This window comes from Staurois parvus, unplaced genomic scaffold (genome assembly GCF_062004578.1).
Source record: "Staurois parvus isolate SC_StPar_1 unplaced genomic scaffold, SC_StPar_1.0 ptg000003l, whole genome shotgun sequence".
NCBI classification, from domain to species: domain Eukaryota; kingdom Metazoa; phylum Chordata; class Amphibia; order Anura; family Ranidae; genus Staurois; species Staurois parvus.
In genome coordinates this window covers 814,776-842,639 of record NW_028317799.1, presented here as the reverse complement: position 1 = coordinate 842,639, position 27,864 = coordinate 814,776, and the positions used below count along the sequence as shown (strand labels likewise).

The 27,864-nt window shown below is 42.3% G+C and overlaps 1 protein-coding gene across 2 annotated transcripts in view; it reads right to left on the bottom strand.

Moving 5' to 3' along the window:
• Positions 1 to 7,016: 7,016 nt before the first annotated feature.
• The window catches only part of GPS1 (G protein pathway suppressor 1), a 56,206-nt gene continuing 35,358 nt past the window's right edge, over positions 7,017 to 27,864 (bottom strand). For both annotated transcript variants that reach the window (XM_089670387.1, XM_089670471.1), the window contains exons 10-14: positions 26,483 to 26,588; positions 23,647 to 23,727; positions 16,757 to 16,894; positions 16,542 to 16,676; positions 7,017 to 7,838 (exon numbers count right to left, since the gene is read on the bottom strand). In XM_089670387.1, the coding sequence (XP_089526513.1) occupies positions 7,764 to 7,838; positions 16,542 to 16,676; positions 16,757 to 16,894; positions 23,647 to 23,727; positions 26,483 to 26,588 (535 nt within the window). In that variant the 3' untranslated portion in view covers positions 7,017 to 7,763. The remainder of the gene's footprint in view (positions 7,839 to 16,541; positions 16,677 to 16,756; positions 16,895 to 23,646; positions 23,728 to 26,482; positions 26,589 to 27,864) is intronic.

Genomic DNA, 27,864 nt, shown 5'->3' with positions numbered 1-27,864 from the left:
GTCTGGTCATGAAGGGGGGTGGGGGGGGGGTGTAGATCTTCTGGAGGTCAAGTGCTTAAATTATACTCCCTGAGGAGGGAGTATGTTGAAGGGCCCTGGGTCCCATCTGAGTGTGTGTCTAAACATTTTCCCATTTCAGAGGGAATTTGTTAAACAGTGGTCTGTTCCTGGTGTAGATACACCAGTTACCCTCCTTAACAGAGATGCCAGTGCCAAAACATCCTGAAGGCAGCAGTATGTCCTGACTGTAGCTAAATCAGTGTCCCTCAAAAGGATGAGAAAAAAATGTTTTGTACTTACATGTCAAGGCAAAACCCTTTCAGCAATAAACCCAGAGAGTTTGCTGAAGAGATCAAGTTCCATGCAAGTTGCTTGTTATTTAATTACAAGCTCTATCAAGTGGTAGGGCATTTTTGGAAATTGTATCTACTAATTGAGCATCATGCCCATGGTTGACGGAAAACAGAAACTTCACTAGCTACATGCATTCTCCAGGTCAGGAACTCATTAGGTAGGGAAGCAGGGATTAGTTGGAAGCAGCACAGGTAGCCAGTCAGTTGTGGTGCAGTGCTCATGTGTCAACAAGAAGCATGCTGATAAGAGGGGAGAGCAGCTACAACCTGTCCATCAATGGCTCTGCCTGAACTCTGGTCTTCCCCTCAGATAAAATCAAGTGATTACATTCCAAGACAAAAGGTTACATGAATGACTTTCTTGGTGGCCTTTTAGGCCATTGATTTTTAAAAATTATAGGGTAATATCTGCGAGAGGGCTTTGGCCATTTCCCATCAGCATATGGAGAAATTGAACCTGAAATGGTCTTGTTGGAAAGAAATGTTTATGTTACACATTATGAATATATAGAATTGAGTGTGATTTGGTTCCAGTGGCTAAATTTGAGCTCTGTTCTTTTCGAACCCTTTGTATGTCTCCTTTCCTTTCTCCTTTTTTTCCCCTTTCTCTTCTCTTTTTTTTTTTCCTTTTTTTATTATGATTAGAATACCTGGAGGTCCGGCCATATGTGGGTCCGCTCTTCTGGGATAACTGTGATGGCAATTAGTGCACTATGAAAATACTATACGCCTTAATTGTAACCACTTTTGTTGGAAACTAAAATCGCAATTATTACATTGTATTGTTTATGTATACCAGTGGTTCTCAACCTGTGGGTCGCGACCCCTTTGGGGGTCGAACAACCCTTTCACAGGGGTCGCCTATGACCATCGGAAAACACATATTTCCGATGTGTAAAGAGCAGCTACTGTGTAGAAAGCAGCTGCTGTGTTGAAAGCAGCCGTATTGGAGGTAAAACGACACATGAATTATAATTACTGGATAAATAATTTTATAGTTGGGGGTCACCACAACATGAGGAACTGTATTAAAGGGTCGCGGCATTAGGAATGTTGAGAACCACTGATGTATACCTTTAATGGCCAATAGGCCAGTATATGTTAGCTTTCGCAAATTAAAGACCGTATTTGAGCCATAGTGCTAAGAAAAGATTTTACTTATTTTCTACCCTGAATCCTTCTATATTGTTGTAATTGTTAAAATTTCAATAAAAAAGATTTGAGAAGAAAAAAGTATAGGGTAGGCTGGTGAGGATAGGGCATGGAATTGTACTGTATATTCCAAGAATCACTTTAGAGCTTCTGCATCAGATGAAACTATACAGAATGATGATTAAAATATTATAAAATTCTTGAGGCAGCCTACAAAGTTCTCCTGCGGTGGTACTGGGTCCCTGCGCGGACTGCGTACTTTAATCCGACTGGCGGAGATAGATGTTTCCGGAATTGTGGTCTACGTGGGGACGTCTTACACATTTGGTGGTCGTGCCCGTGATTGATAGGCTTCTGGTCTAGGGTTTTTGGTTTGCTACAAACGCTATTTAACATTACGGTCCGTAGGGATGCAAGGGTGGCCCTTCTACATTGCCCAATTCTGGGTCTGTCTAGATCTCAGCAGAAACTGGCATCCTACCTATTTATTTCGGCCAAACGCACCATAGCTCATGCTTGGAGAACCCCTTCGGTTGTTTTCCAAGGGGTGAAGACCCGGATGAATGATATGCTGATCAATGAACAGATGTCTAGCGTTCTTCACGATTCTCACCCGAGATTTCTTAAGGTTTGGGAACCTTGGATACGATATTCCTTGCCATCCCTGCCCCTTACTAGTTATGACCCCTTATAATTGCTACCTGTGCAAGCCCTGGATCCGTGACTGTTCTAGTCTCCTTTTCCTGTTTTTTTTCTGACTCCTTTTTTCTATCCTCTTCTCTTTACCGTATTCTGTTGGACTACTGCTGATATGTGGCTCGGCTTTTTGCCGTCCTTCCTTGCTGTTATTGGACATTTTATTATTTGGCTAATGCAAGTCAGCAGGATGTACCTGTTCCTGAGTTACTGTTAGGCTCGGCCCCTGCGTGGGCGTATATTGAGCTTGTTGTGTTCATAAAACAAAAACTTTCTTTATAAAAATATTGAAATAGAAAATAATATAAAATTGTACTATTAGCACATTTAACAATGAGAGGCAATACAAAAGTTGCAAAAAAATTCTCACTCCCATTATTACAAGCCCTTGCTCTGGATATTCCAGCACTATTTAAAGGCAATAACTGTCACTGCAACACAGTCATTCCAAACTACAAATTCTTTAACTGGTCACACTGGTCAAGTATTCAACAAATGTAAAAAGCAAAGGGCAAAAAAGACGACCACAAAAGTATCTCCAAAAGCCTTGATGTTCATGTGTCCACGGTAAGACAGACTGTCTACAAATGGAGAAAGTTTAGCACTGTTGCTACTCTCCCTAGGCGTGGTCGTCCTGTAAAAATGACTGCAAGAGCACAGTGCAGAATGCTGCATGAGGTAAAGAAGAATCCCAGAGTGTCAGCTAAAGACCTACAGAAATCTCTGGCACATGCGAACATTTTTGTTGACACATCTACAATAAGGAAAACATTAAACAAGAATGGAGTACATTGGAGGACACCACGGAGGAAGCCATTGCTGTCCAAAAAGAATATTGCAGCACGTTTGAAGTTTGCAAAAGAGCACCTGGATGTTCCACAGCACTACTGGCAAAATATACTGTGGACAGATGAAACCAAGATTGAGTTGTTTGGGAAGAACACACAACACTATGTGTGGAGATAAAAAGGCACAGCACACCAACATCAAAACCTCATCCCCACTGTAAAACATGGCGGAGGGAGCATCATGGTTTGGGGCTGCTTTGCTGCCTCAGGGCCTGGACGGATTGTTGTCATTGATGGGAAAATGAATTCCAGAGTTTATCAAGACATTTTGCAGGAAAACGTACGACCATCTGTCCGCCAATTGAAGCTCCGCAGAGGATGGGTGATGTAACAGGACAATGACCCAAAGCAGACAAGTAATTCAACAAAACAATGGCTGCAACAGCACAGAATACGCCTTCTGGAGTGGCCCAGTCAGAGTCCTGACCTCAACCCGATTGAAATGCTGTGGCATGACCTTAAGAGAGCGATTCACACCAGACATCCCAAGAATATTGCTACACTGAAACAGTTTTGTGAAGAGGAGTGGTCCAAAATTACTCCAGATCGTTGTGCAGGTCTGATCTGCAACTACAGGAAACGTTTGGTTGAGGTTATTGCTGCCAAAGGAGGGTCAACCAGTTATTAAGTCCAAAGGTTCACATACTTTTTCCTCCCTGCACTGTGAATGTTTACATGTTATGTGCAATTAAACCATGGCAACATCTAATGTTTGTGTAGTATTATGTTCAGCAGACTGTGTTCTTCTATTGTTGTGACTTAGATGACGTTCAGAGCACATTTTATGCCCAATTCATGCAAAACTCCACGTAATCCCAAGGGGTTCACATACTTTTTCTTGCAACTGTAAATCGGTTACCATACACAGTGGTAAGATGAAGCTGAGAAGTTTAAATTTACACTAAATACCTTTTATTTTCATAAACGTATCACGTATCAATACAATCAGTATGTGAATATGAGAACTACCGTTTCCTTTAGATGTCACAAGCTCTCTGGTTGTCGACTTTATTCTCTAACTTCACTAATTAGAGACTGACCCTGAACAAGTTCAAAAAGGTTTGGAATGTTTTTTCTGCACTTATTTATCTCAGAGACAAAGCAGATTCACATTTTATCCTCCAATTATTTTCTTGTGCAAAACATTGAGCAGGTTTTATAAAGATGCTATTTAAAACTAATAATGTACACACTGTGGCCAACATTTTGAGGACACCTGACCATCACACCATTCTAAATGGTAGGCAGTATGTGGACACCCTTCCAAATTGAGCTCAGGTGTATCCATGACAGCTCTCCTTACTGAGCTTTGCAGTGTGTAATTTCAGCTCTCCACTCCCTTATTTCTGAACTCTCAGACAAACTTTCTAAACTTTGAACTGCTGTAAAGAGAAGACTGCAGATAATCAGGTCCTTTGTTCTCTGCCACGACCCTTAAACATCTCAGCCACTCTGACACACCAGGTTAAAAGAACAAACAACACACACAAATTTCTTGATGGAGGCACCAAAACTTGAGGAAAAATAAACTTGCTGAGCTAATTGTTCACAGAGAACCCCAGAGGAAGCGTGAATGCATGTGAAACTGGTGTCCAGACAAGGGATTCTTGCTCCAGGCTGGCTGGCTGTTCCATTTAAAGGGGCCCCGACAGAGTCATATTGGTTTAATGCGCATAACCTATGTGCATCTGGTGAGTGCGCATTTTATTCATTGCTGCACGGATCCCTATCACGAGGATTTTTGTATGGGAAGCACTTATGAAGTTTGAAAACTAAGCACTTTACTGCTGACCTGACTAAGTCAAACCTGCATCACTTCTGAATACGTCATTAGACTGTGCAATATTACTCTTCCTCTTTGCGCCTGATTATGCGCTATACCTACCCGGAAATTTATAGGTTTTCCACTGTTCAGTATCATTTATTGGTACATTAAGTTATTTCACATATTTTAGAGCTGCACTTTTATATTGATGTATTTTTACTGGGTTTTAGGGTTCCTATGTCGGTGCATTTGCAGCTGGTTATATAAGTACTGTATTTACTTTTTATTTCTGTATTTTTCATTTAACGCTCTCTGTACAATTTTTATATATTTTTTTAACATAAAAAAAACAAACAAAAAAAACCCCCAAAAACAAACAACTTACCTGCTTATACTCACCTGCTCCATTCAATTCCAAGGCCAAGAGTGGCCCCCATCTTCCTCCTCTTAGGCCCCCTGCTGGCACTCCTTCCTACTTCCTATGGTGGCACACCTGCAGGCTCGATCCCGAGTCACGTTGCCTGTGTCCAGACAGACAGCGAAGCTTGTCCCCTCCCACCCACTCCATCATCACGGGATTTGGCTGGCAGTAAAGCCTGTGAGAGCAGGAAGAGCCGCTACAACAGATGGGCACAGCAGCATACTGCAACGTAAACATTTTTTACCTTAACACAAGGAATGCATTAAAATAAAAAAAAAAAATCTTTATGCTTTAGAACCTATGCAATGCATGGGTAATTTTTCACCAGCCTTATAACATCCTTCTGACCATACAACACATATGTGTGGTGGAAAAAGTGTGGGCTTTAATGCCCCTACACTGCACATATGCAATGCTGGGTGGCCAATATTTTTGTGCTTAGATTGCACTTACTATGCGCTCCCAGCTCAAAGACTGAGCTTTCATACAGAGCTATTGATCCAGAAAGATCGGTAGCCGATGGGAGCAGCTTCCAATACATGTGACCAATGTGACAGTGGCCACATAATCATCGATCCTTCCCACTCCCCAGGCGTTCAGAACTATTTACAGGGTGGGGGGAGGGAATAAGGTACCCACACTTTAGTGGATACATAGGAGATTCTCTGAAGAAAGGGACTCATCCCCGAAATGCGTCAGTCACTTGACCACACTGACAGTCAGAACACCTTGCCCATTGTTGCGGCCATCTCCATTATGCAAAGCTTTGTATACATGCTATGCCTGTGAGTATGTTTTTGTCTTTTACAGCTTTGAATAAATCTTGGATAATGCACTAGGTGTTTTGCTCTTTTCGCAGAACACCTCTATCATACTATGTACTAGAGCAGGGGTGGGCAAACATTTTGACTTGAGGGCCGCAATGGGTTCATATATTGGACCCGGGGGCCGGACCAAGAGTAGATAGTAATTCATCCCCCATAGTAATTCATCCCCCATATAGTAATTCATCCCCCATATAGTAATTCATCCCCCATAGTAATTCATCCCCCATATAGTAATTCATCCCCCATAGTAATTCATCCCCCATATAGTAATTCATCCCCCATAGTAATTCATCCCCCATATAGTAATTCATCCCCCATAGTAATTAATCCCCCATATAGTAATTAATCCCCCATAGTAATTAATCCCCCATATAGTAATTCATCCCCCATAGTAATTCATCCCCCATAGTAATTCATCCCCCATATAGTAATTCATCCCCCATAGTAATTAATCCCCCATATAGTAATTCATCCCCCATATAGTAATTTATCCCCCATAGTAATTCATCCCCCTATAGTAATTCATTCCCCATATTAATTCATCCCCCCTATAGTATTTCATCCCCCACAGTACTATTCCCCCCCAAGTAGTAAGCCAAGTCCCCCGTGTCACTTACCTTTGCTCCGCGCGTTCCTCTCGTCGTGTTCCCGCGCCGTTCCGGTCTTCAGGGAGGACTGTGAGAGGAGCCTAGCTCCCTTCACGTTCGTCACGCTGCCCTGCCTACACACATCCTGACAGCCGATGTTTGCCTGCCCTGGCTGTGTTTTTTTTTAGCACGCTCCGCGGGCCGGATTAAAAGGTCCGCCGGGCCGTATACGGCTTGCGGGCCATAGTTTGCCCATTGCTGTACTAGAGTCAACATAGAAGGTGGAGAGTTTGAGAGCTCCCAGGAAAAGACCACAGCTCTGTTTCAGGACAAGTGCTAAAAAGGACTCGAAGTGATGATGAAAGAGTAAAGAACGCAAAAACAAGAAGTTTAATTGAAAACCAAGAACCAGAAGTAACAGGGAACATTTAAATATCAACTTTTTTTTTCTTTTTTTTTTTTTGAAGGTGGAAGAGGAGCTTCTGATTGGATCCTAATGCAGCTGTATATCCTGTCTTCATGAAGGGTAAAAAAAAAACAGGACCAGCATCTTAAACTTAGAACGGCCCACTCACTGGGGGGTTTAATGTTCAGAGAACAGCAGACAGCATGAAGAAAGGGGAGATGGCAACAAGCACAGGAAATGAAAAGGAAAGGGAGGGGGGCAGAGAAACAAAGGAAAAAAAAAAAAAAGAAAAAAACCTGTTGGATGACGTAAAGGCTGAGAGGGGCACACACGCTGCTGAATGCGCTTTGGAACATTCATTCTGAGATGACACTGTGGCTGTTTCCTGCTGTTTACATCTCAAATCGTAATTTCGGCCTGCCCCTGTGCAGCTGCTGCCTGGAAACGTCCAGATGAAGACACAGCATTACATCGCTACTCCTCTAATTCGGCCAGAAAGAGCGAAGGTGATCACGTCCAATAAACTGAGACTGATGAGATAAACCATGCAGCTCCTGACAAGTTCTTAACAACAGCTCAGCCAAGGCAGCCTATGGGAAGGTGACGCAAGCGGGTGGAACATGTCATATGCCTGTGGGGTATTGTCTGACCACCCTCGTACTCTTCTCGTGACGTGTCAGTGGCCAGGAGTGCAGGGCAGCGACACTCTCACATGTTGGTGCTGAGCCGGGATTGGCTATTAGCTGGGGTCAGCTCTCCTTGGCTTCCTTCCCTAGGAGGGGACTGAAAATAGAAGTAACAATGAGTCTAGTGAGAGACTGGTAAGAGATGTACAGCATTTTCAGCAGAAAAGGAAAAAAAATTAAATAAAATTATGTCTCCATTTTTAATGCCTTTAAAAGTGTAACAGAACAAAAAATTACCGGTTGATCTGCTAGATCAGTGAGCTCCTAACTTTGTGCACCCTCTGCTTCACTGAAATCCCAAGCAGTGCTAGGCATACGGGTCGTTTAGCCTCAATGCATGATACTCTGGCATTTTGGTATTGGTGGAAGGTACAGGTGCACCGTCCAGCTATAATGCAGGGCAGAGCAGGAATGCGCATCAAGCGGTACCTGCGTTTTATGCAGTATGCTCCTAGGGACAAATGCCTGGAGCACACACTGCTTGCATTCCAAGCATTTGCAGTAAATGGGTCATGGGTTTGATTCCCGACCATGGCGCCTCTGCATGGAGTTTGCATGTTCTCCCTGTGCTTGCGTGGGTTTCCTCCGGGTGCTCCGGTTTCCTCCCACACTCCAAAGACATGCTGGTAGGTTAATTGGATCCTGTCTAAATTGGCCCTAATATGTGTATGTATGAATGTGAGTTAGGGACCTTAGATTGTACGCCCCTTGAGGGTTAGGGACCTTAGATTGTACGCCCCTTGAGGGTTAGGGACTGATGTGAATGTACAATATATATGTAAAGTGTTGCGTACATTGACAGCGCTATATAAGTACCTGAAATAAATAAATACATTTGTCCTTGGGCATACAGCACTAAATGTACAGTGAAGGAAATAAGTATTTGATCCCCTGCTGATTCTGAATGCTTGCCCACTCACAAAGAAATGATCAGTCTAAACATCGAATGTTCGGTGTATTGTAACACTGAGAGACAGAATAGCAACAAAAAATTCAGCAGAAATGCATGTCTAACAAATGATGACTGATTTGCATGTTCATGAGGGAAATAAGTATTTGATCCCCTTCACAAAACATGACTTAGTACTTGGTGGTAAATCCCTTGTTGGCAATCACAGAGGTCAGATGTTTGCTGTAGTTGGCCACCAGGTTTGCACACATCTCAGGAGGGATTTTGGCCCACTCCTCTCGGCAGATCCTCTCCAAGTCATTAAGGTTTGGTGACTGGCTCGAACTTTCATCTCCCTCTACAGATTTTCAATCGGATTAAGTTATGGAGACTGGCTAGGCCATTCCAGGACCTTAATGTGCTTCTCCTTGAGCCACTCCTTTGTTGCCTTGGCTGTGTGTTTTGGGTCATTGTCATGCTGGAACACCCATCCACGAACCATTTTCAATGTCCTGGCTGAGGGAAGAAGGTTCTCACACAAGATTTGACGGTACATTGCCACGTCCATCGTCCCTTTGATGAGGTGCAATTGTCCTGTCCCCTTAGCAGAAAAACACCCCCAAAGCAGAATGTTTCCACCTCGTTTGACAGTTGGGATGGTGTTCTTGGGGTCATAGGCAGCATTCCTCCTCCTCCAAACATGGCCAGTTGAGTTGATGCCAAAGAGCTGGATTTTGGTCTCATCTGACCACAACACTTTCATCCAGTCCTCCTCTGCATCATTCAGATGTCCAGTGGCAAGCTTCAGACAGGCCTGGACATGTGCTTTCTTGAGCAGAGGGACCTTGCAGGCACTGCAGGATTTCAAACCTTGTCGGCGTAGTGTGTTACCAATTGTTTTCATGGTGACTGAGGTCCCAGCTGCCTGGAGATCATTTACAAGATCCTCACGTGTAGTTCTGAGACGATTCCTCACTGTTTTCATGATCATTGACACTCCACGAGGTGAGATCTTGCATGGTGCACCAGACCTAGGGAGACTGACAGTTGTTTTGTGTTTCTTCCATTTGCGAATGATTGCACCAACTGTTGTCACCTTCTCACCAAGCTGCTTGGCGATAGTTTGGTAGCCCAGTCCAGCCTTGTGTAGGTCTACAATCTTGTCCCTGACATCCTTGGACAGCTCTTTGGTCTTTGCCATGGTGGAGAGTTTGGAATCTGATTGTGTGATTGCTCCTGTGGAAAGGGGTCTTTTACAGAGGTAACAAAATGAGATTAGCAGCACTCCCTTTAAGAGACTGCTTCTAGTCTCAGCTTGTTACCTGTATGAAAGACACCTGGTAGCCAGAAATCCTGCTGAATGATAGGGGATCAAATACTTATTTCCCTCATGAACATGCAAATCAGTGCATAATTTGTTAGACATGCATTTCTTTTGAATTTTTTGTTGCTATTCTGTCTCTCAGTGTTACAATACACATACCATTCGATTTTTAGACTGATTATTTCTTTGTGAGTGGGCAAACATTCAAAATCAGCAGGGGATCAAATACTTATTTCCTTCACTGTATGTATTGCTCGGTGCACCACCCAGGCCTGTTTGGCCATAGCCTCTCAGAGTCTAACAGGCTGCTGCCAGCAGGGCCTGTACCTTCCACCCACACCTAAACGCTGAAGCCTTATGCACTGGGACTACATATCCAGTGTGCATTAGGCCTTTTCAGCCCTACCCAGCCTTTGGACTACAGAACTTCTGTTTCCTATGTTACGGGAATAAGGAGAGGGAGTAGGCTTGGTAGGCTAACACGAGAGAACTCAGGCAGGGCTGACCAAATTACTTGGGATTTCAATTTTGCAGACACAGCGTTGTCAGTTCACAGTAGGAAGTAACGATCTCAATGGATTTCTGGCACATCAATAGATATATTTCTGTACCTGCTGCACTTTTAAGGAGACAAAACAAGGTATAATGTGAATGTATTGCAGAGATGTACTGCATTTGTTTGCCCAGACATATGCTTCAGATACCTGTAACGGTTCACCTTAATATTTCCATGTAGGTCCAGGTAATCAGTGGTTAATAGTACATTTTAATCCAGGAAATCAGGATTCATGAATTGTATGTCTAAGGACTGAACATATGTCCATGTATATTTTATAGAGAATTAATGATTTCTATAATCTGCAGATTCACCTGGTCTTCAAATCAATTCATTCTTCACCATCTGTAATCTAATTTTTTTTTTAAATCAATCTTTATTAACATTTTCTAGGGATATTAGGCAATAATATCGGCAAATATGTGCCAAGCAGTCAAGAAAACAGCAATAAAATGTATAACAACATAACACCTTGACCAAAATCGTACATAGCTTGAATATCAATGGCAAATAGTGACTCCAATATTCCAAAAAAAAAAAAAAAAAAAAGAAAGGAACAAAAAGAAGTGAGAAAAAAACAAAACAAAAATCCACTAAAACAATTCTGTTGTAGTACTAAACAAGCAAGAACACATATTACACAGGTGTACTGTACATTAAAAGTCCAATCTATCCAAATGAACTTAGGCAACCAGTATCTCAGAGGAGTAGTACATCCACCCTTTGCCAGATACCTTTATATTTCTCCCCTTGACTTCTAACCAGTAACACCCAGCTCTCCGCTTCTCCGCTTCCATGATTTTATCTACCTCCCGTTTCCAATCAGAAAGTGTGGGACACACAGATTGTTTCCAGAACCTAGGGATCAAAGATCTAGCCGCATTCAAGAGGTGGGGAGTGACACTACGCTTATAGGCCTTCATAGAAGTTGAAGTCACATAAAAGAGGAGACAAACGGGAGATTGCTCCATTGGACTCAACGTCAATTTCCGAATCCAGGTGTCAAGGTCCTACCTTTTCCCAGAGGTTATGTTACTCCATGTGCTGGCATCCATCTTGCATTTCTGCAGAGCATGGTGGGAATCCTTTATGCCTTCAGGTCTCTGAGGTCCATCCCGCAGAGGGGTGTGGCTGATTACATATAAGCCTGTGGCCAGCACATGCTCTTTGCACTTGTGTCTTGTGTCTTGGTGTTGCTATAACTCTGTTCTGACTCTCGTGACTCTCCTGGAATCTGACTTGGCTTGTGACTCGACCATTCTTTGTATTCTCCTTTGATCTGACCCTCCATTGCTGAACCCGGCCCGTGACCTGTGATTCTCATCTGCTGTCCTGTACCGTTTTGTCCCGTTGTTGTCGACCCGGCCCGCCCGACTACTCTATTGTCCTTTCCACCAGCTACACGCCATTGGCGGTGGCCATTACTGCAACTGGGGTGTCTCGGGGGCCGCGACTTGGTTCCTGGCTACGTCAAGTCCATCCCCACCACCAGGGGCCCTGGTGAAGGGCAGCCTGGGACTTAGACTCCGCGCCCTGAGGGACTTCGGTCTGTGGGTGATGGTTGTCGTCAGTCAGTGCGTTACATTGTTAATAGGCCTGCCTGTCCATTCCAGCGTTCCTGTCCTGACACCAGGGCATAATAGCATCCCAAAAGGGCTCAATTTTGGGTCAGGTCCACCAGAACTGTAATCTAATATTGAATTGAAGTTAACCATAAGGAGGGTAGGGGATGTTAATAAGAGCTGTCTCAGTGTTGAAGTGATCTACTACAGAAGTGTCATGTTTTAAAAATGAACCTGGCCTAAGACATTCCCAACAGCATGTGGTGCTCGCACGTACCTGTGCTTCTTTTTAAATCCCTTCCTGTATCCTTGTGTAATGCTGCATGGATTCAGGACTTGGACTTTACACAGGGCGTGAAGCTGAGATTAATCCCTATTCACTCTCCTTTAGCGAAGCACTTATCTACTACTGCCATTGGACTATGAAATGCCAGAGCCTCAACAGCCTACTGAACCTCTAGCTCTCAACCGAACTGTCATGACAGCAAATGACTGGTGTCATAGCTGACCACATGTGCAGTATCAGAGCAACCGCAGATAAAAGACGCTAAGATGACATTGGATTCCTTGGCTGTAAAGGATAGGAGGGTGTAGTTCCACTTTATACCTTCTATATGCTCCCTTGTGGTCTGCTCAATATAATATTTTAGGGGGTTTTGCTATATCTAATAAGTGTAAAAAATACTTGTTGATTTTCCCAGAAATCTTGTGAGCCTTTAACTGTCTGTGATATCTGGCTTTGGAAAAGGTGGGGTGATGGAGGTGAAAATAAGGGAGGAGACGAGAAGGTAGGAAGGTAGAAGCACACTATATTTCTGGCATATCATTTTATTTATTTATTTCAGGTACTTATATAGCGCCGTCAATTTACGCAGCGCTTTACATGTATATTGTACATTCACATCAGTCTCTAACCCTCAAGGGGTGTACAATCTAAGGTCCCTAACTCACATTCATACATACACATACTAGGGACAATTTAGACTGGAGCCAATTAACCTACCTACATGTCTTTGGAGTGTTGCAGGAAACCGGAGTACCCGGAGGAAACCCACGCAGGCACAGGGAGAACATGCAAACTCCATGCAGGAGGCGCCATGGTCGGGAATCGAACCCATGACCCATTTATTTTTTATTCACTTGTAGCGTGTTTAAAAGTATAAACTATCGAGAAAACATATATGTTTAAAAGAGATGTACCAAATATGTTTTTTTTTTTAATTTTTGCCATGGCATAAGCTTTAATATTGACTTAAGCAAAAGTCGAGACCCACGTCAAATACGGTCTGGGCCACAAGAATGATAATCACTGAAAGTACTGGCAGCAACCACAAGTTGCCTACACTTCAGCTCTGTTTAAGGTCAGGATAGGTTGAACTTCAAAGCCTAGTCTATCTCTGTATTCTTTCATACAGTTTGCCAGTAATTGTGCCAAAGCTGGGAGGTAAGATGTGCCAGGAACAACTTAAGCTTCTCAGAAAAATCAGTATTTTACATTAAACTCTACTGCAATCTTTTTTTTTTCCTTTTTTTCTATAATTTAAATATTTATTAATTTTTCAGATAAATAAGTTATACAAACATACTCATTAAAACCTTAGCATATTATCAAAACATTTATCGTTTCACCCCCCCCCCCATCCTCTACCTATATACCACCCATCCTTCCCCCCACCCCCATCCAAACCCCGACCCCTTCTGCTCTGCATTTTCCTGTTCATTTCTGGAGATCGTAATCCCTAAAAAGAGGAAAACAATGTGTTTCCATATTATTCTATGTTAAACCCCCATAACCTCTAAGGCTAGCCTTGACTTTTTGAATTCCTCCCATTTGTTCCATCTTGTATGGTGACTCTTTATCTTATCTTCATTCAAATGATAAAGTTCCTCCAATTTACATATTTGATCCACCCTCCTCCAATACTTGGGTATCAGTCCCTTTGCTGCATTCAAACAGTACAATAAACCAGATTCTTTGTATTTTTTAACTGAAAGCTTAGTACTATGAAAAAGGCAAATCTCTGGGTCTACTAGAATATCCACCTTACTATTTTCCCCCCCAATACTCTTGCATTTTAGAACACTCCCACCATATGTGATACATTGTGCCTCTACCTCCACATCCACGCCAACATAAAGGTGAAGTATCTCCACTCAATCTGTGTGCCACACTAGGTGTGATATACCATCTTGCCAATCACCCACAATTCACCACTACCTCCTGCATATTTATATTTCCGTGGATTATTCTATACATTTTCCTCTGTTTTTCCGCATCTACAGCGGGGATCGAAAGTTTGGGCACCCCAGCTAAAAATTTGTATTAATGTGCATAAAGAAGCCAAGGAAAGATGGAAAAATCTCCAAAAGGCATCAAATTACAGATTTGACATTCTTATAATATGTCAACAAAAGTTAATTTGATTTCCATCATTTACACTTTCAAAATAACAGAAAACAAAAAAATGGCGTCTGCAAAAGTTTGGGCACCCTGCAGAGTTAATATCTTGTACTGCCCCCTTTGGCAAGTATCACAGCTTGTAAACGCTTTTTGTAGCCAGCCAAGAGTCTTTCAATTCTTGTTTGAGGTATCTTTGCCCATTCTTCCTTACAAAAGTCTTCCAATTCTTTGAGATTTCTGGGCTGTCTGTCACGCACTGCTCTTTTAAGGTCTATCCATAGATTTTCAATTATGTTGAGGTCAGAAGATTGTGAAGGCCATGGCAAAACCTTCAGTTTATGCCTCTTGATGTAATCCCCCGTGGATTTCGAGGCGTGTTTAGGATCATTATCCATTTGTAGAAGCCATCCTCTCTTTAACTTCAGCTTTTTCACAGATGGCATCAAGTTACCATCCAAAATTTGCTGAAATTTTATTGAATCCATTTTTCCTTCTACTCGTGAGATGTTCCCTGTGCCACTGGCTGCAACACAACCCCAAAGCATGATTGATCCAACCCCATGCTTAACAGTTGGACAGAGGTTCCTTTTCATTAAATTCTGTGCCCCTTCTTCTCCAAACGTACCTTTGCTCATTCCGGCCAAAAAGTTCAATTTTAACCTCATCGGTCCACAGAACTTGTTTCCAAAATGCATCAGGCTTGTCTATATGTTCATTTGCAAAGTTCAAACGATGATTTTTGTGGTGAGGACGTAGAAGAGGTTTTCTTCTGATGACTCTTCCATGAAGACCATATTTGTACAAGTATCTCTTTATAGTGGAATAGTGTACCACAACTCCAGTGTCTGCCAGATCTTTCTGGAGGGATCGTGCAGTCAAACGTGGGTTTTGAATTGTTTTTCTCACAATCCTGCGAGCTGTTCTGTCTGATATTTTTCTTGGTCTTCCAGATCTTGCTTTAACTTACACTGTTCCTGATGACTGCCATTTCTTAATTACATTCCGAACAGAGGATACTGACATCTGAAAATGCTTTGCTATCTTCTTATAGCCTTCTCCAGCTTTGTGAGCGTCAACTATTTTCAGTTTCAGTTTTCTAGACAACTGCTTAGAAGAACCCATGGGGCTGATTGTTGGGGCAAGGTCAGATGAGTCTGGGCATTTAAAACCTTTGAGATTGACATCACCTGGTCTTCCCAGACAATGATTGAGAACAATCCATGACACTGGCAGGTCTCAGCTTGGCAAAGGGGGCAGTGCATGCTATAAATTCTGCAGGGGGCCCAAACTTTTGCAGACGCCATTTTTTTGTTTTCTGTTATTTTGAAAGTGTAAATGATGGAAATAAAATCTAACTTTTGTTGACATATTATAGGAATGTCTAATCTGTAATTTGATGCCTTTTGGAGATTTTTCCATCTTTCCTTGGCTTCTTTATGCACATTAATACAAATTTTTAGCTGGGGTGCCCAAACCTTCGATCCCCACTGTATTGTTACTCCTATTTCTCTTTCCCATTTTTCTATATATGGAGGACTTATATCTGCGTTTATTTCTCTACTGCAATCTAACCTTCTTACACCTATCACAGTAAAAAGTAAATACAATATGGTGAAGGGTTGGTCCATTAAAATGTGATATTTAAACCTGAAGTCTCTTGGAATGAGTTGGCCACCAGCTCCTTATATTATCTTGCAGACCCCAACATTGATGTCCCTTTGTCATAATTCCCCGCACTGTTCATGTCCTCCTTGGAGGTTGGGGTGTTCCTGCCCACCTTTGCATGTTTCAGCTCATCCCGGTACATTCCCCATTATTTAAAATAAATAGAAATCTAGCAGATGGTGGGAGCCCCTCATAATAGACAGATCAGGTGTGAAGACCAAGGAACTCTTTGCACATCTTGCCAATAAGGTCCCAGAGAGACATAAGACACTGCCAGGTGGTGTTGCTCTTCAGCATCTACCAAAGGCTGAAGTATACAGCAGTTTTGGGTAGATTAACCCCCTTACTGTTACTCCTGAAAAACACATCCATAAGGTAAGAGAAATAAATGACTTGCACTCACCTTAACGTGGATTTGATTACGTAGAACAGCAGCTCGCAAAATCATGGCTTTGGCTCGTCTCTGAAACTCTCTCCCCATTTGTAATGATTTCTCAAACGTAGTGCTGCGCTGGTCAACATCTCGGGCATATAGGATCTGCAAATGAACATGAAAACACATTAACTGGCATTTCTTGGATCCCAACATCTATCACGGCAAGTCTTGGAAATTCTTACCTTACTGTGGGAATCAATGCGGGCGTTGATTAACCCTTCCAGAATCAGCTGCGTTAGCTCATCCTCAAGGGCGGAGACAGTTGTGTTAAAGGCAATGGCCATTTTGTACATGTCCGCAGAAACGTAAGGGCTAAAGTACTGCAAAATGCAAATAGAGATTGATTTTGAATACTGGCAGATGCATGCTATAAACAAAGGATTCATTTATAATACGTATAATATATTACGTATATATATATATATATATATATGTATATATAATGTATATATATATATATATATATATATATATATACACATATGTATAATTCATTTATAATATCATACATACACAATGTGAAAGTGAAGGGTACATTATTTTAAGTGCACCTGTCATAAGAGGAGTATGGAGGCTGGTGCTGCTGACCACTGAGCCACAGGATTGGCTGAGTGCTATCAGTTCTGAGCCTTGAACAAGCAGGCAGCACAAGAGTCAGAAAAAAAGAAGTCAGGAATATTTTTCTCTATACTTGCTCCTTGACTGTGACTAAAAATACTGAAGCCAAAACACCAGAATGACAGCCAGGCAGACTGCATTTTCTGAAGAAGTGCCCTGCTATGTCTCTTTTGAAATGATTCCTTTAGGAAGAATTGCAGGAAGCAGTTTTACCTACCTAGAGTACATGCTGAAGGATTTGTATTTCTGTCCATCCAGTCCTGAGATTTACTCAGCTTTGTCACATATCACAGCCCTGTCTGGCAGAGCAGGAGACCTAATTTTTCTCCACTGCAGTAAAGTAATTCTTACAGGTCTTAACCCCCTTCCAAGCCTGTCATTGGAGAAGCAGCAGACTGATGAGCTCATCTCTGTCACCCTGCTCCTTTGCTGCATAGCTAAATGGATCCTTGTGCTGGTTCTATCTCCTCTAGTCTGAGCTCTACTCTACAGGGACTGCAAAAGGCATAGACAAGGTCAAATGCAGGTCTTTGCAGTGCTTGCGTTTTTAAAAGATGCAATAAAGGACATATGGGGGAATTCAGAGCTCCATTAACCACTTGAGCTCCGGAGGATTTACCCCCCCCCCCTCCTAACCAGGCCATTTTTTTGTGATACGGCGCTACGTTACTTTAATTGACAATTGGAACAGTCATGCAATGCTAAACATAAATTAAATTTATGTAATTTCATTCCCCACAAATAGAGCCAAAATTCTTTTGGTGGTATTTGACCACATCCGGGTTTTTTATTTTTTGCGCTATAAACAAAAAAAGATCAAAAATGTTGAAAAAAATATATATTTTTTATTTTCTGCTATAAAACATATCCAATAAAAAATTTAAAGAAATCAACTTGCTTCATAAATTTAGGCCAATATGTAATTTACTACCTATTTTTTGAAAAAATCCCAATAATCGTATATTGATTGGTTTATGCAAAAGTTATAGCTTCTACAAAATATGGTATATATACTGTATTTTTTTTTTTTATACTAGTAATGGCGGCAATCAGCGACTTATAATGGGACTGCATAATTGCGGCGGCCAAACGGACACTAACTGGCACTTTATGGGAACCAGTGTCACCAATGCAGTGATCAGTGCTAAAAATATGCACTAACACTGTACTAATGACACTGGCTGGGAAGGGGTTAAACATCTAGAGTGATCAAGGGGTTAACTGTGTGCCTAACTATGTGTAATGTTTACTGTGTGTGCCGCTTTCACTAGGTAATGCACTGGATTCTATTCCCTGCTTGCAGAGAATATTTTGGATTTGGTGATGTGCTGAATCCTTTTGTCACACATTTTCAGCCTAAGAGTCACAACAAAATTTGCTAAGCTAGTAGAACAAGAATTCTCTAGAGTGGCACAAAGAACACATAGAAGTCATCAGGATGTCACAGTGGCCTTAAAAAGCTGTCAAAGATTATCACTTAGTCCCAGAAGAGAGGAGTGATGAGCAGAACAGAGGCAACACCTTTCCATCAAACACTGTTTTGTTTTTTCTATGTTACAAGAACTTTATTGACAAAAAAGTAAAAGAAGGTACACTTGCACAACAGATTCCACAGTAAATGATACACACTATACAACAAGTATAAACTTTCAAAGCAGCAAAAAAAAAAAAGCGTGGCATTAACTTCAATCAACCATGCCTGAAGGGTTGGAGGTGTCGCCTGCATCCAATGCAACTAATTTCCGAGCACTAAAAATGGTCTCATATAGAAGGGTAACAAGGAACTTGTCCTCAGGAAGGTCCGGGAGGAGGCCAAGCAGGCATGACTTGGGATCTAATCGTAGAGGAGAGCCCATGTGATCATGCAAGAACATGATAATTTGCTCCCAGTATATCTGAATATCTGGAAAAGACCATAATAGATGAAAAAAGGTACCCGTTTCCCTTAGAAATTAGGGGCACAATGGGCTCTGTTCAAGGCAAAATCTGGAGACTCTACATGGGCTGAGGTAAGCTTGGTGCACTATATAGAGCTGGAGAAGTCTATCAGGTAAGTCTTGGTGAGAGCAGCCGTCCAATAACTTGTCCCACGCCTCTGCTTCCAATGGCCCGACATCCGGCTCCCAACGGGATTTGGCACTACTAAGCAGGTCACCGTAGGGGTGCGTAACGCAGTGTATAGAACCAAAATTAGTTTGGTAGGCTCAGTATATAAAACAACATCTAACAGAGAGAGGGACTGGAGAAGGGGGGCGCTTGCAGGAAACTGGGCCTGCAGGGTGTGTTGTAACTGTAGGTATCTGAATAGCATATGGTTGGGGAGTTCAAATTCCTATTTTAGGGTTTGGAATGGCTTGAGCCTGGAAGGCATTAGTACCTGATATACATGCATGACCCCTCCTAGAGATCCATGTCTCAGGGTTAGGAATAGTGATTAGTTCAGGCAGTTGGGGGTTATGCCAGAGGGGAACATTGGAGTGATAGGAAGGGGCATACATTCGTCTAAGACCTAGCTCCCAAATGTGTTCATGATTGTGTAATAGCGGTTCATGTGTTGCAGGGGCACCGGAGTGCCTACCGCCCCGTAAAAACACATGTAGAGGGGAAAATAACATACAGCCTGGTTGGCTACAAACCAGGTCCAGATACCGAGCGGCCTCAGATTTATTTAAGTGGTAAACGTGAAAAAGTTGCGTCGAAAAATAATAAGGATGAAAGTCTGGGAGGGCCGCAACCCCCCCCCCCCCCAATCATGGTGGGATTTTTAAGTGTGAGCCAGGGGTGCTTATGCCTACCCAAACCCCAAATAAAGGAATTAAGGATTCCGTTGATTGAAGGTTTTCAAAGGTAGCAGTTCAAGGGAATGCCAAAACATATACAGGAATTTAGGCAGAAGGATCATTTTAACTAGGTTGATTCTCCCCATAACCCCTAGTGGGAGTCTTGCCCAGGATTGAGTGCGTGCCTTCAGGATGGTAAATAAAGGCTCAATGTTGAGAGTGGGATAATCCCGGAGATCCCTGGTTACATGAACCCCTAAAAACTGAATTGTAGAAACTCTGCGCAGAGGCGGGGAACCAGAAATATATGATGGAAGATAGATGTCTAGAAGGTGGATTTATGACTTACTCTAATCGACACGCAGCCCAGAGTGCGCTCCAAAATCCTCATTAACCTGTAAAGTGGCCTGCATCCTCCAGGTAGAGTATCATATCTTCCGCATACATTCCCTATGGTTTCTACTAGGGTCCCAACCAGAGGCAGTCTGCGCGAGATGGCTAAGGGTTCTGTTGCAAGTGAATACAGTCGTGGGGACAGGGGGCAACCCTGTCGGGTTCCTCAACCCAGAAAAGGAGTCTGAGATCCACCTGTTTACAGCTACCCGGGCAATAGGGGAGTAATATAGAAGTTGTACCCATTTGATGAAATTGGGACCAAAACCAAATCCCCCTAGGCATTCCCAGAGGTAACCTCACTCCACGGAGTCAAACGCCTTTTGCGACATTCACTGCCATCACCGGCCTGGTACCCACTACAACATGAGAAACTTGAATAATCATATATAATCGGCAAATGTCCATGGCAGTATTTTTACCTGGCATGAATTCCGTTTGGTCAGAGTGTATAAGAGATAGGATAACCTGATTAGGACACATGGCCAGAATGTTATGCAGACCATAGACGGGTTGTTTATCAGCCGAATTTTCGTCCGTATGAAAAATCGGCTGATAATCACGCCGTTAGTGGAGCCAGCCAGTTGACTGTTTTTCACGGATCTCCTCATTTATTTTTATCGGTCATGCTGAAAAATCCGTCTGTTTTTCATGGACATGGGTGGCAGCATTGGCAACGGGGCCGACTGATTTTTCGTTTATCGGCCGAAAATGCGGCCGATATTGGCCCGTCTATGGCCTGCCTAAGTCTAGATCTTAAGATCTACCTGTAATAAGGACATAGGGTGATAAGATTTTGGAAGGGAAGGGTCCTTGCCAGGTTTGGGAATCACTATAATCAGGGCTTCTCTCATATAATCATAGAACGTGATCGATCACTTATTAAAAAGGAGAAAAAGGTGTTTATAATGTTTTTTATATGTATGCATTAATGTTTTGCCTTTCATTTCTATTTTAAACTGAATATGTCGTTTACAAGGTGAGGGTTTACATATTCTTTAAAGTCTATTTAATAGGACCTTATGGTCCTGTGTCAGGTTTACTCTAGGTGTGTATGAGGTATGGCTCCTATACCCCACTATGGCAACTCTAATTTATAAGGAGCTGCTTAAACTAGAGTGATTTCAGGGTTGGGACAGACTGGGCATCCGATAAATGGCGCAGTTTTTTCAGGAGTCAGTTCTAAAAATGCTTACAATTTAGGCACGTCCTCCAAGCACAGGCTTCTGATATATCACCTCAGTGGGCAGGAAGTTGCAAAGGCATTGGAATTCTGATAAGATAAACAACTATATTTCTGTACTTGGCCTGAAAAAAGGAAACTAATGCAGCCACAACACCTTAAAACTGGTAAGCTGCTATATATATATATATATATATATATATATATATATATATATATTTTATTTTTTTTTTTGTGTTTGGGTTTAGATATCCTTTAAAGTGTAAGTTCACTTTTTCATAAAAAAATAAAATAGAATGGTGAACACTGTACACCCTCCCCACAGTACTTACTTCCATGGGTGATGAGCTGTTAAGTGCTCATGCAGCCAATGTAGCCGTGCAGAGATTTGAAATTCTCGTTCTTCTTTCTGTACGGTTTCCAGGATGGATTAGAGTAATTTCGATTGGCCGAAGTGGTTAAGTGTCAGAACTGACCAATCAGAATATCTCTGATCCATCCTGGAAATCCTACAGAGAGAAAGAGAACAAGAACAGGGAATTCAAATTCCCGGACCGATACACTGACTACTTATCACCCATGAAAGCAAGTAAAGCGGGGACAGAGGGGGTAGAGACGGTGTAGGGTGTTAGTTCACCTTTTCATTTTTTTTCTGAAAAGGTGAACTATTTCTTTAAGTGTGTAAGCTTTAGCCAGGATAGTCAACAATACAATGTGAAGGAGGATGCACTGTTCAGTAGATTTAGTTCATATGTGAACAGGAGTAATTTTTTTTTTAACTTATTTACATTGCTTCCACGTCAAAACAAGTTTTGTATTTATCCAAAATACTTTCGAAGACCTATTAGCTCTCTCTTCAGAAGAAGGAAGAAAAACTGATGATTATATGATGATCTGGAAACAACAAATTGCTCCGACAGCAATCAAGCAGCGTGAACCTGATCTGCACAGTTTCAGTTCTAATCTACTAATGTCAGTGTGCTGCTGCGATGAGATGGAAAGCAACCAGGGGGGTAAGACTCTTCTCAATAGCTTTGAATCGACTTCACTGATATAAGCTGTCCATTTCTTGTTCATGCGTGCAGCAGAACATAAAACACGGGCTTTACATCCCTTTGTATCTGAAGAAACAAATTTAATGTACTTGCCGTAAAATCCTTTTCTCTGACTTTGACGGACATGACCAGATCCTCATGACAGATAGGCAATTCTCTGGATGGGATAAGTAAAAAACATCAGTAGGGGTGATCCAGGAGCCCTTGAACCACCAAATGCAAGTTGACCAGATGCTGACGGGAAAGGTGCAATAGGAAGGAAAAGACCTGGAAGGAAGAACGAGAACTCTCCTTTGCAGTCAGAGGAAACCACCTCCGGGACCCATTGGAATGGGATAACAGACAGCCAGTGATCTACTGACAACAGAAGACATTTTCCCACCTGGAGTTAAGTGGGGGCATCCCTTTATGTGGAGGTGGGCTTTTCAGCAGGTATGGAGGCCTTGGGCTGCCATGTATGCTTGGCTTCAGAAGAAACGGGGGACTTGTCTTTGGTGGAGGAACCTTAGCTGCGAAAACCCATTTGTGTGCGAAGAAGGGGAAGCCAGGTTTACGCTGCGGCTCCTAGCCCTTCCAAGCCCGAGGCAGAAAGGTACTCTTACCATCAGTGCTGTTCTTACCGATCTCGTCCAGAGAAGTGCCTATCAGTCATCAGGCTGTGTCAGTCAATGGCCAGAAAAGAAAATGGTGCTTATGTCACTTTCCTATACAATGAACAGTATCAGCTGAAAGCTCATCCAATAAGAATAGGAGATGCAATTTAAATGGACGTGTGTTGCTAGCAATAGACAATTTCAAGTCAGATCTAAGCTGCCAAAAGCAATACATGCACAGTGGAGCAGGTAAGTAAATAACAAATAAAGACGACACAAAGATGCCGGCTGGTAGGCCAGGAATCAAAAAGGCTTAGTCACAGCAGGCGGTGAGAATGAAACACAACATGGTGCAACAGACCCGGCTGAAACAACAGCGGGAAGAGCACAGCCAGCAGTTAGCATCAAAAGAGCAATCAACTGACTAAACCACAGCACAGGGAGGGATACCTGTATAAGAGCTCGGTTTCGGATCTGAGTATAAAGTGTTCGGACGTGAGGAGCCAAGTACATGTCCAGAAGAAGATTATCCTGCAGGGGCAGAAAACAGAATTATAAAATTATACAAGGAAGAAAGGTTTTTCAGAGACAAACACAATAGGATTTGCTGAAATGATTTACCATAAAGCACAACTCCAGGCACCATCATTTCAATACTTTTAGATAGACTAGTAGATAGTTATCTCTACTGTGTGTTAGTTCAAGGATTCTTTTATTCTTTTCAGCTAAAAGTGACCGTCTCCAGATCATTTATTTTAGCAAAAAACATCCAATTAGATCAAAGGTGAATTTAACATTTTATGCATGATATTTACCTGTAAAAGCCTCCCTCATGTAGACATCCAAAAGGGACTGCTGCTGGGTGCCACCATCTTGGGTGTGATGTTAGCAGCCCCAGCAGACTCAGGGCTGTCACTCAAGTGACACTCTATTAGTATACCCCTTCACTCTTAACCTGGCAGCTACATAAAAGGTAATGCAGGGAGGTGAGGGCAGGGGTTGAGGAGCTTGTCCAGCAGAGGAAGTGGTTAAGACACTGCCAGAAGAACACTCTGAAAACACATCAGATTTCAACGGGAAAAAAATCTCCTGCTGGATATCTATACTGATATGGACGGGGTGATGTATTAGGAACGTAAAGATGCCCCATCGTTTGATGGAAATGAAAATTATCCACCTACAGAGGACTGACTCCAAAGACACTCCCAAATATCAAAGTGAAAAAATGATGCAGCAGGCGAGTCCATTTTTCTGAAATTTCATTGCAGCAACGCAAACTGGTCCTCAGTAGTTTGTATGGCCCCCACGTGCTTGTATGCAACCCTGACGTCTGGGCATGCTCCTAATGAGATGACGGATGATGTCCTGGGATATTTCCTCCCAGATCTGGGCTAGGACATCACTGAGCTCCTGGACAGTCTGAGGTGCAACCTGGTGGCGTCGGATGGACCGAAACATGACATCCCAGAGGTGTTCTATTGGATTTAGGCCAGGCAAGCGTGGGGGCCATTCAATGGTATCAATTCCTTCATCCTCCAGGAACAGCCTACATACTCCACATGAGGCCGGGCATTGTCGTGCGCCAGGAGGAACCCAGGACCCACTGCACCTGCGTAGGGTCTGACAATGAGTCCAAGGATTTCATCCCGATACCTAATGGCAGTCAGGGTGCCATTGTCTAGCCTGTAGAGGTCTGTGCGTCCCTCCATGGATATGCCTCCCCAGATCATCACTGACCCACCACCCAAACAGCCATGCTGAACAATGTTACAGGCAGCATAATGTTCTCCACGGCTTCTCCAGACCCTTTCATGTCTGTCACATGTGCTCAGGGTGAACCTGTCCTTATCTGTGAAAAGCACAGGGGGCCAGTGGAGGACCTGCCAATTCTGGTGTTCAATGGCAAATGCCAATTGAGCTCTATGGTGCCGGGCAGTGAGCACAGGGCCCACTAGAGGACATGGGGAACTCAGGCCACCCTCATGAAGTCTGTTTCTGATTGTTTGGTCAGAGACATTCACACCAGTGGGCTGCTGGAGGTCATTTTGTAGGGCTCTGGCAGTGCTCATCCTGTTCCTTCTTGAACAAAGGAGCAGATACCGGTCCTGCTGATAGGTTAAGGACCTTCTACGGCCCTGTCCAGCTCTGCCTGTCTCCTGGAATCTCCTCCATGCTCTTGAGACTGTGCTGGGAGACACCAAACCTCCTGGTAATGGCACATATTGATGTGCCATCCTGGAGGAGTTGGACTGCCTGTGCAACCTCTGAGGGTCCAGGTATGGCCTCATACTACCAGTAGTGACACTGACCTTAACAAAATGCAAAACTAGTGAAAAACGGTCAGAAGAGATAAGTAGGGAAAAAATGTCAGTGGCCTCTACCTGTAAAATCATTCCTGTTTTGGGGGTCGTCTCATTGTTGCCCCATCTAGTGCACCGGTTAATTTCATTAACACCAAAGCAGCTGAAACTGATAAACAACCCCCTCTGCTACTTCACCGATCAGATCAATATCCCATGAGTTTCATTGACTTGATGCTATAAAAAGTCTCTCTTTAATTTTTTATTTTTTTGAGAAGTGTACATGTTTGTTAAATTTGATGCTATACTGAAATTTAAAAAAGTGTTCCTTTAATTTTATTGCAGTGTATTTGTATGGTGCATTTGGATGCCTTCAGCTTTAACAACAGTGTCACGTTTCTTTGAAAGATTTTCAATGTGGTAGAATAAAAAATATTGTGGAGATCAGCTATTGAAGTAGAACCTTCAGTAAACAACTGCAGCTGGAAGAACTAAAATATTCTCAATAAATGTTAAATTCATGAAAACGAACAGAAAGAGTGAAACACTCCTCATAATGGTCCCAACAGGTAGATGAGCTGGGGGAGATTTTACACCCAGGGTCCCAGATAGGTATAAGAAGCTGGTGGGTCCTTCAAACTTCAGAATCTATCCTATTAAGTAAGTATAAGGGCCAGTGTCAACAGCTGGTGGGTTTGTGTTGATGGCATCAGTTTGAGATGATTCTGTGTTCATTCAGAATTCATTGAGAGGTGCAGCTGATTTCCTTCTGACCTGCATTTAACCTGCTTTTGGAAGGTTGTGCATCTGTAAAGACTTGTGTGGGAATAAAAAAATCTGTTGGAAACCAGCAGTGACTGCACAAAGTCATGTCATGCCACATAAAACATCATGCAACATCATCAGAACTGCAGTAAAGGACAAACTCAAGATGACTTTCAGCACACACAAGCCATGTCTCCATGGGTTGGAACGTACACAATTACCTTCATCTCGTCCAGCATCTTTAGACAGGAGGCGTACTTTGATTCATAGAATTTAAAGATGATATCACGGACTTGAGGCTCTAACTCCAGAAACAGCTTGAAAGAACTGTAGGAGATAAAACGCAACAGTTTTATAGCCATGCAAAGAAATGTCCACCCACATTCAGCTAGTGTATCACCTCAAGCGCACACACTGTAAACAACCAAAAATCTATCAAACACCAATATAGCGGTTAGTGTTGCACCGAAATGAAAATTCTGGACTGAAACCGAAAAATCAGGATGCACTTGGTCGAAAACCGAAATAGACAGGTTGCTTTTGTAAATATATTTTTTATATAAAATTGTATTATATTCAAATTAATATAATGAATTTAAATGATTATGAATTTAAAAATACAATCCACTAACATAAAATAGCTTTCATTAAAAGTAACACAAAAAATTGGACAGAAACTCAAATTAAATATATATAAAATTAAAAAACTGCATTTTTGCACTGAAGTCAATAGAAGGCGTTTTTGCACTGAAGTCAATGGGACGCGATTTTGCACTGAAGTCAATGGGAGGTTTTTTGCATTGAAGTTAATGGGACGTGATTTTGCATTGAAGTCAATTATCAAACGGCACTTTTTTTTTCTATCAGCAAAATGCAGATAACCCTATTTTTAGACGATACTTTTTGGCGGCTGATATATCGGTGCACCACTAACAATGGTCATGAGTTCTTATCAGACAATTTTCAGCTGGACAAGATTACCTACAAAATAATAGTGCTCCAAAGTAAAATATACAGTACTTTGAAGACTCTGCACTGAGGCGGTAATACTCAACATTTTGGAGAATGCCATCACCTTTAGGGAGCGGTCTGTTTGCTCTGGGTATTTTCTGTAGTTATACCAAGAATAAAAACCATGGTTTCCAAAACAATAGTTTGGCATTCTGGGGACCCATAAATAAATCCTGATGACGCATCCCAATCTGTAAATCTCAGTTTGAGAAAATTCTCTACAGTCAGAATCCTAAAATGGTGTGGATAGATCTGCTTCCTGAATCCTGTCATGTGCAACCACAGGATCACCAAGCAAGTTGAAAACTTTTAAAATTATAACTAAAAAGCAGAACTGTTTTTTTTAGTTTTGGACAGAGTGGAGAGTGATTAGATTAGACCCCCGGACAGTTTTTATTGAGGTCTGTGCAATAACCATTAGGGAGAATCTCCGTCTCTATCCTGTTTAGCACTATCATTGAAAGTAAAAGAAACCCCAAATTCTGGGCTGTCCCCAGAAAAGTAATAGGAGGGGAAATTCTTCAATGGGGACATTAGTTCTGGTGACCTGGGGTCCCCAAGAAAATCCCTTAAATTTGCAGGGATTTTCTCT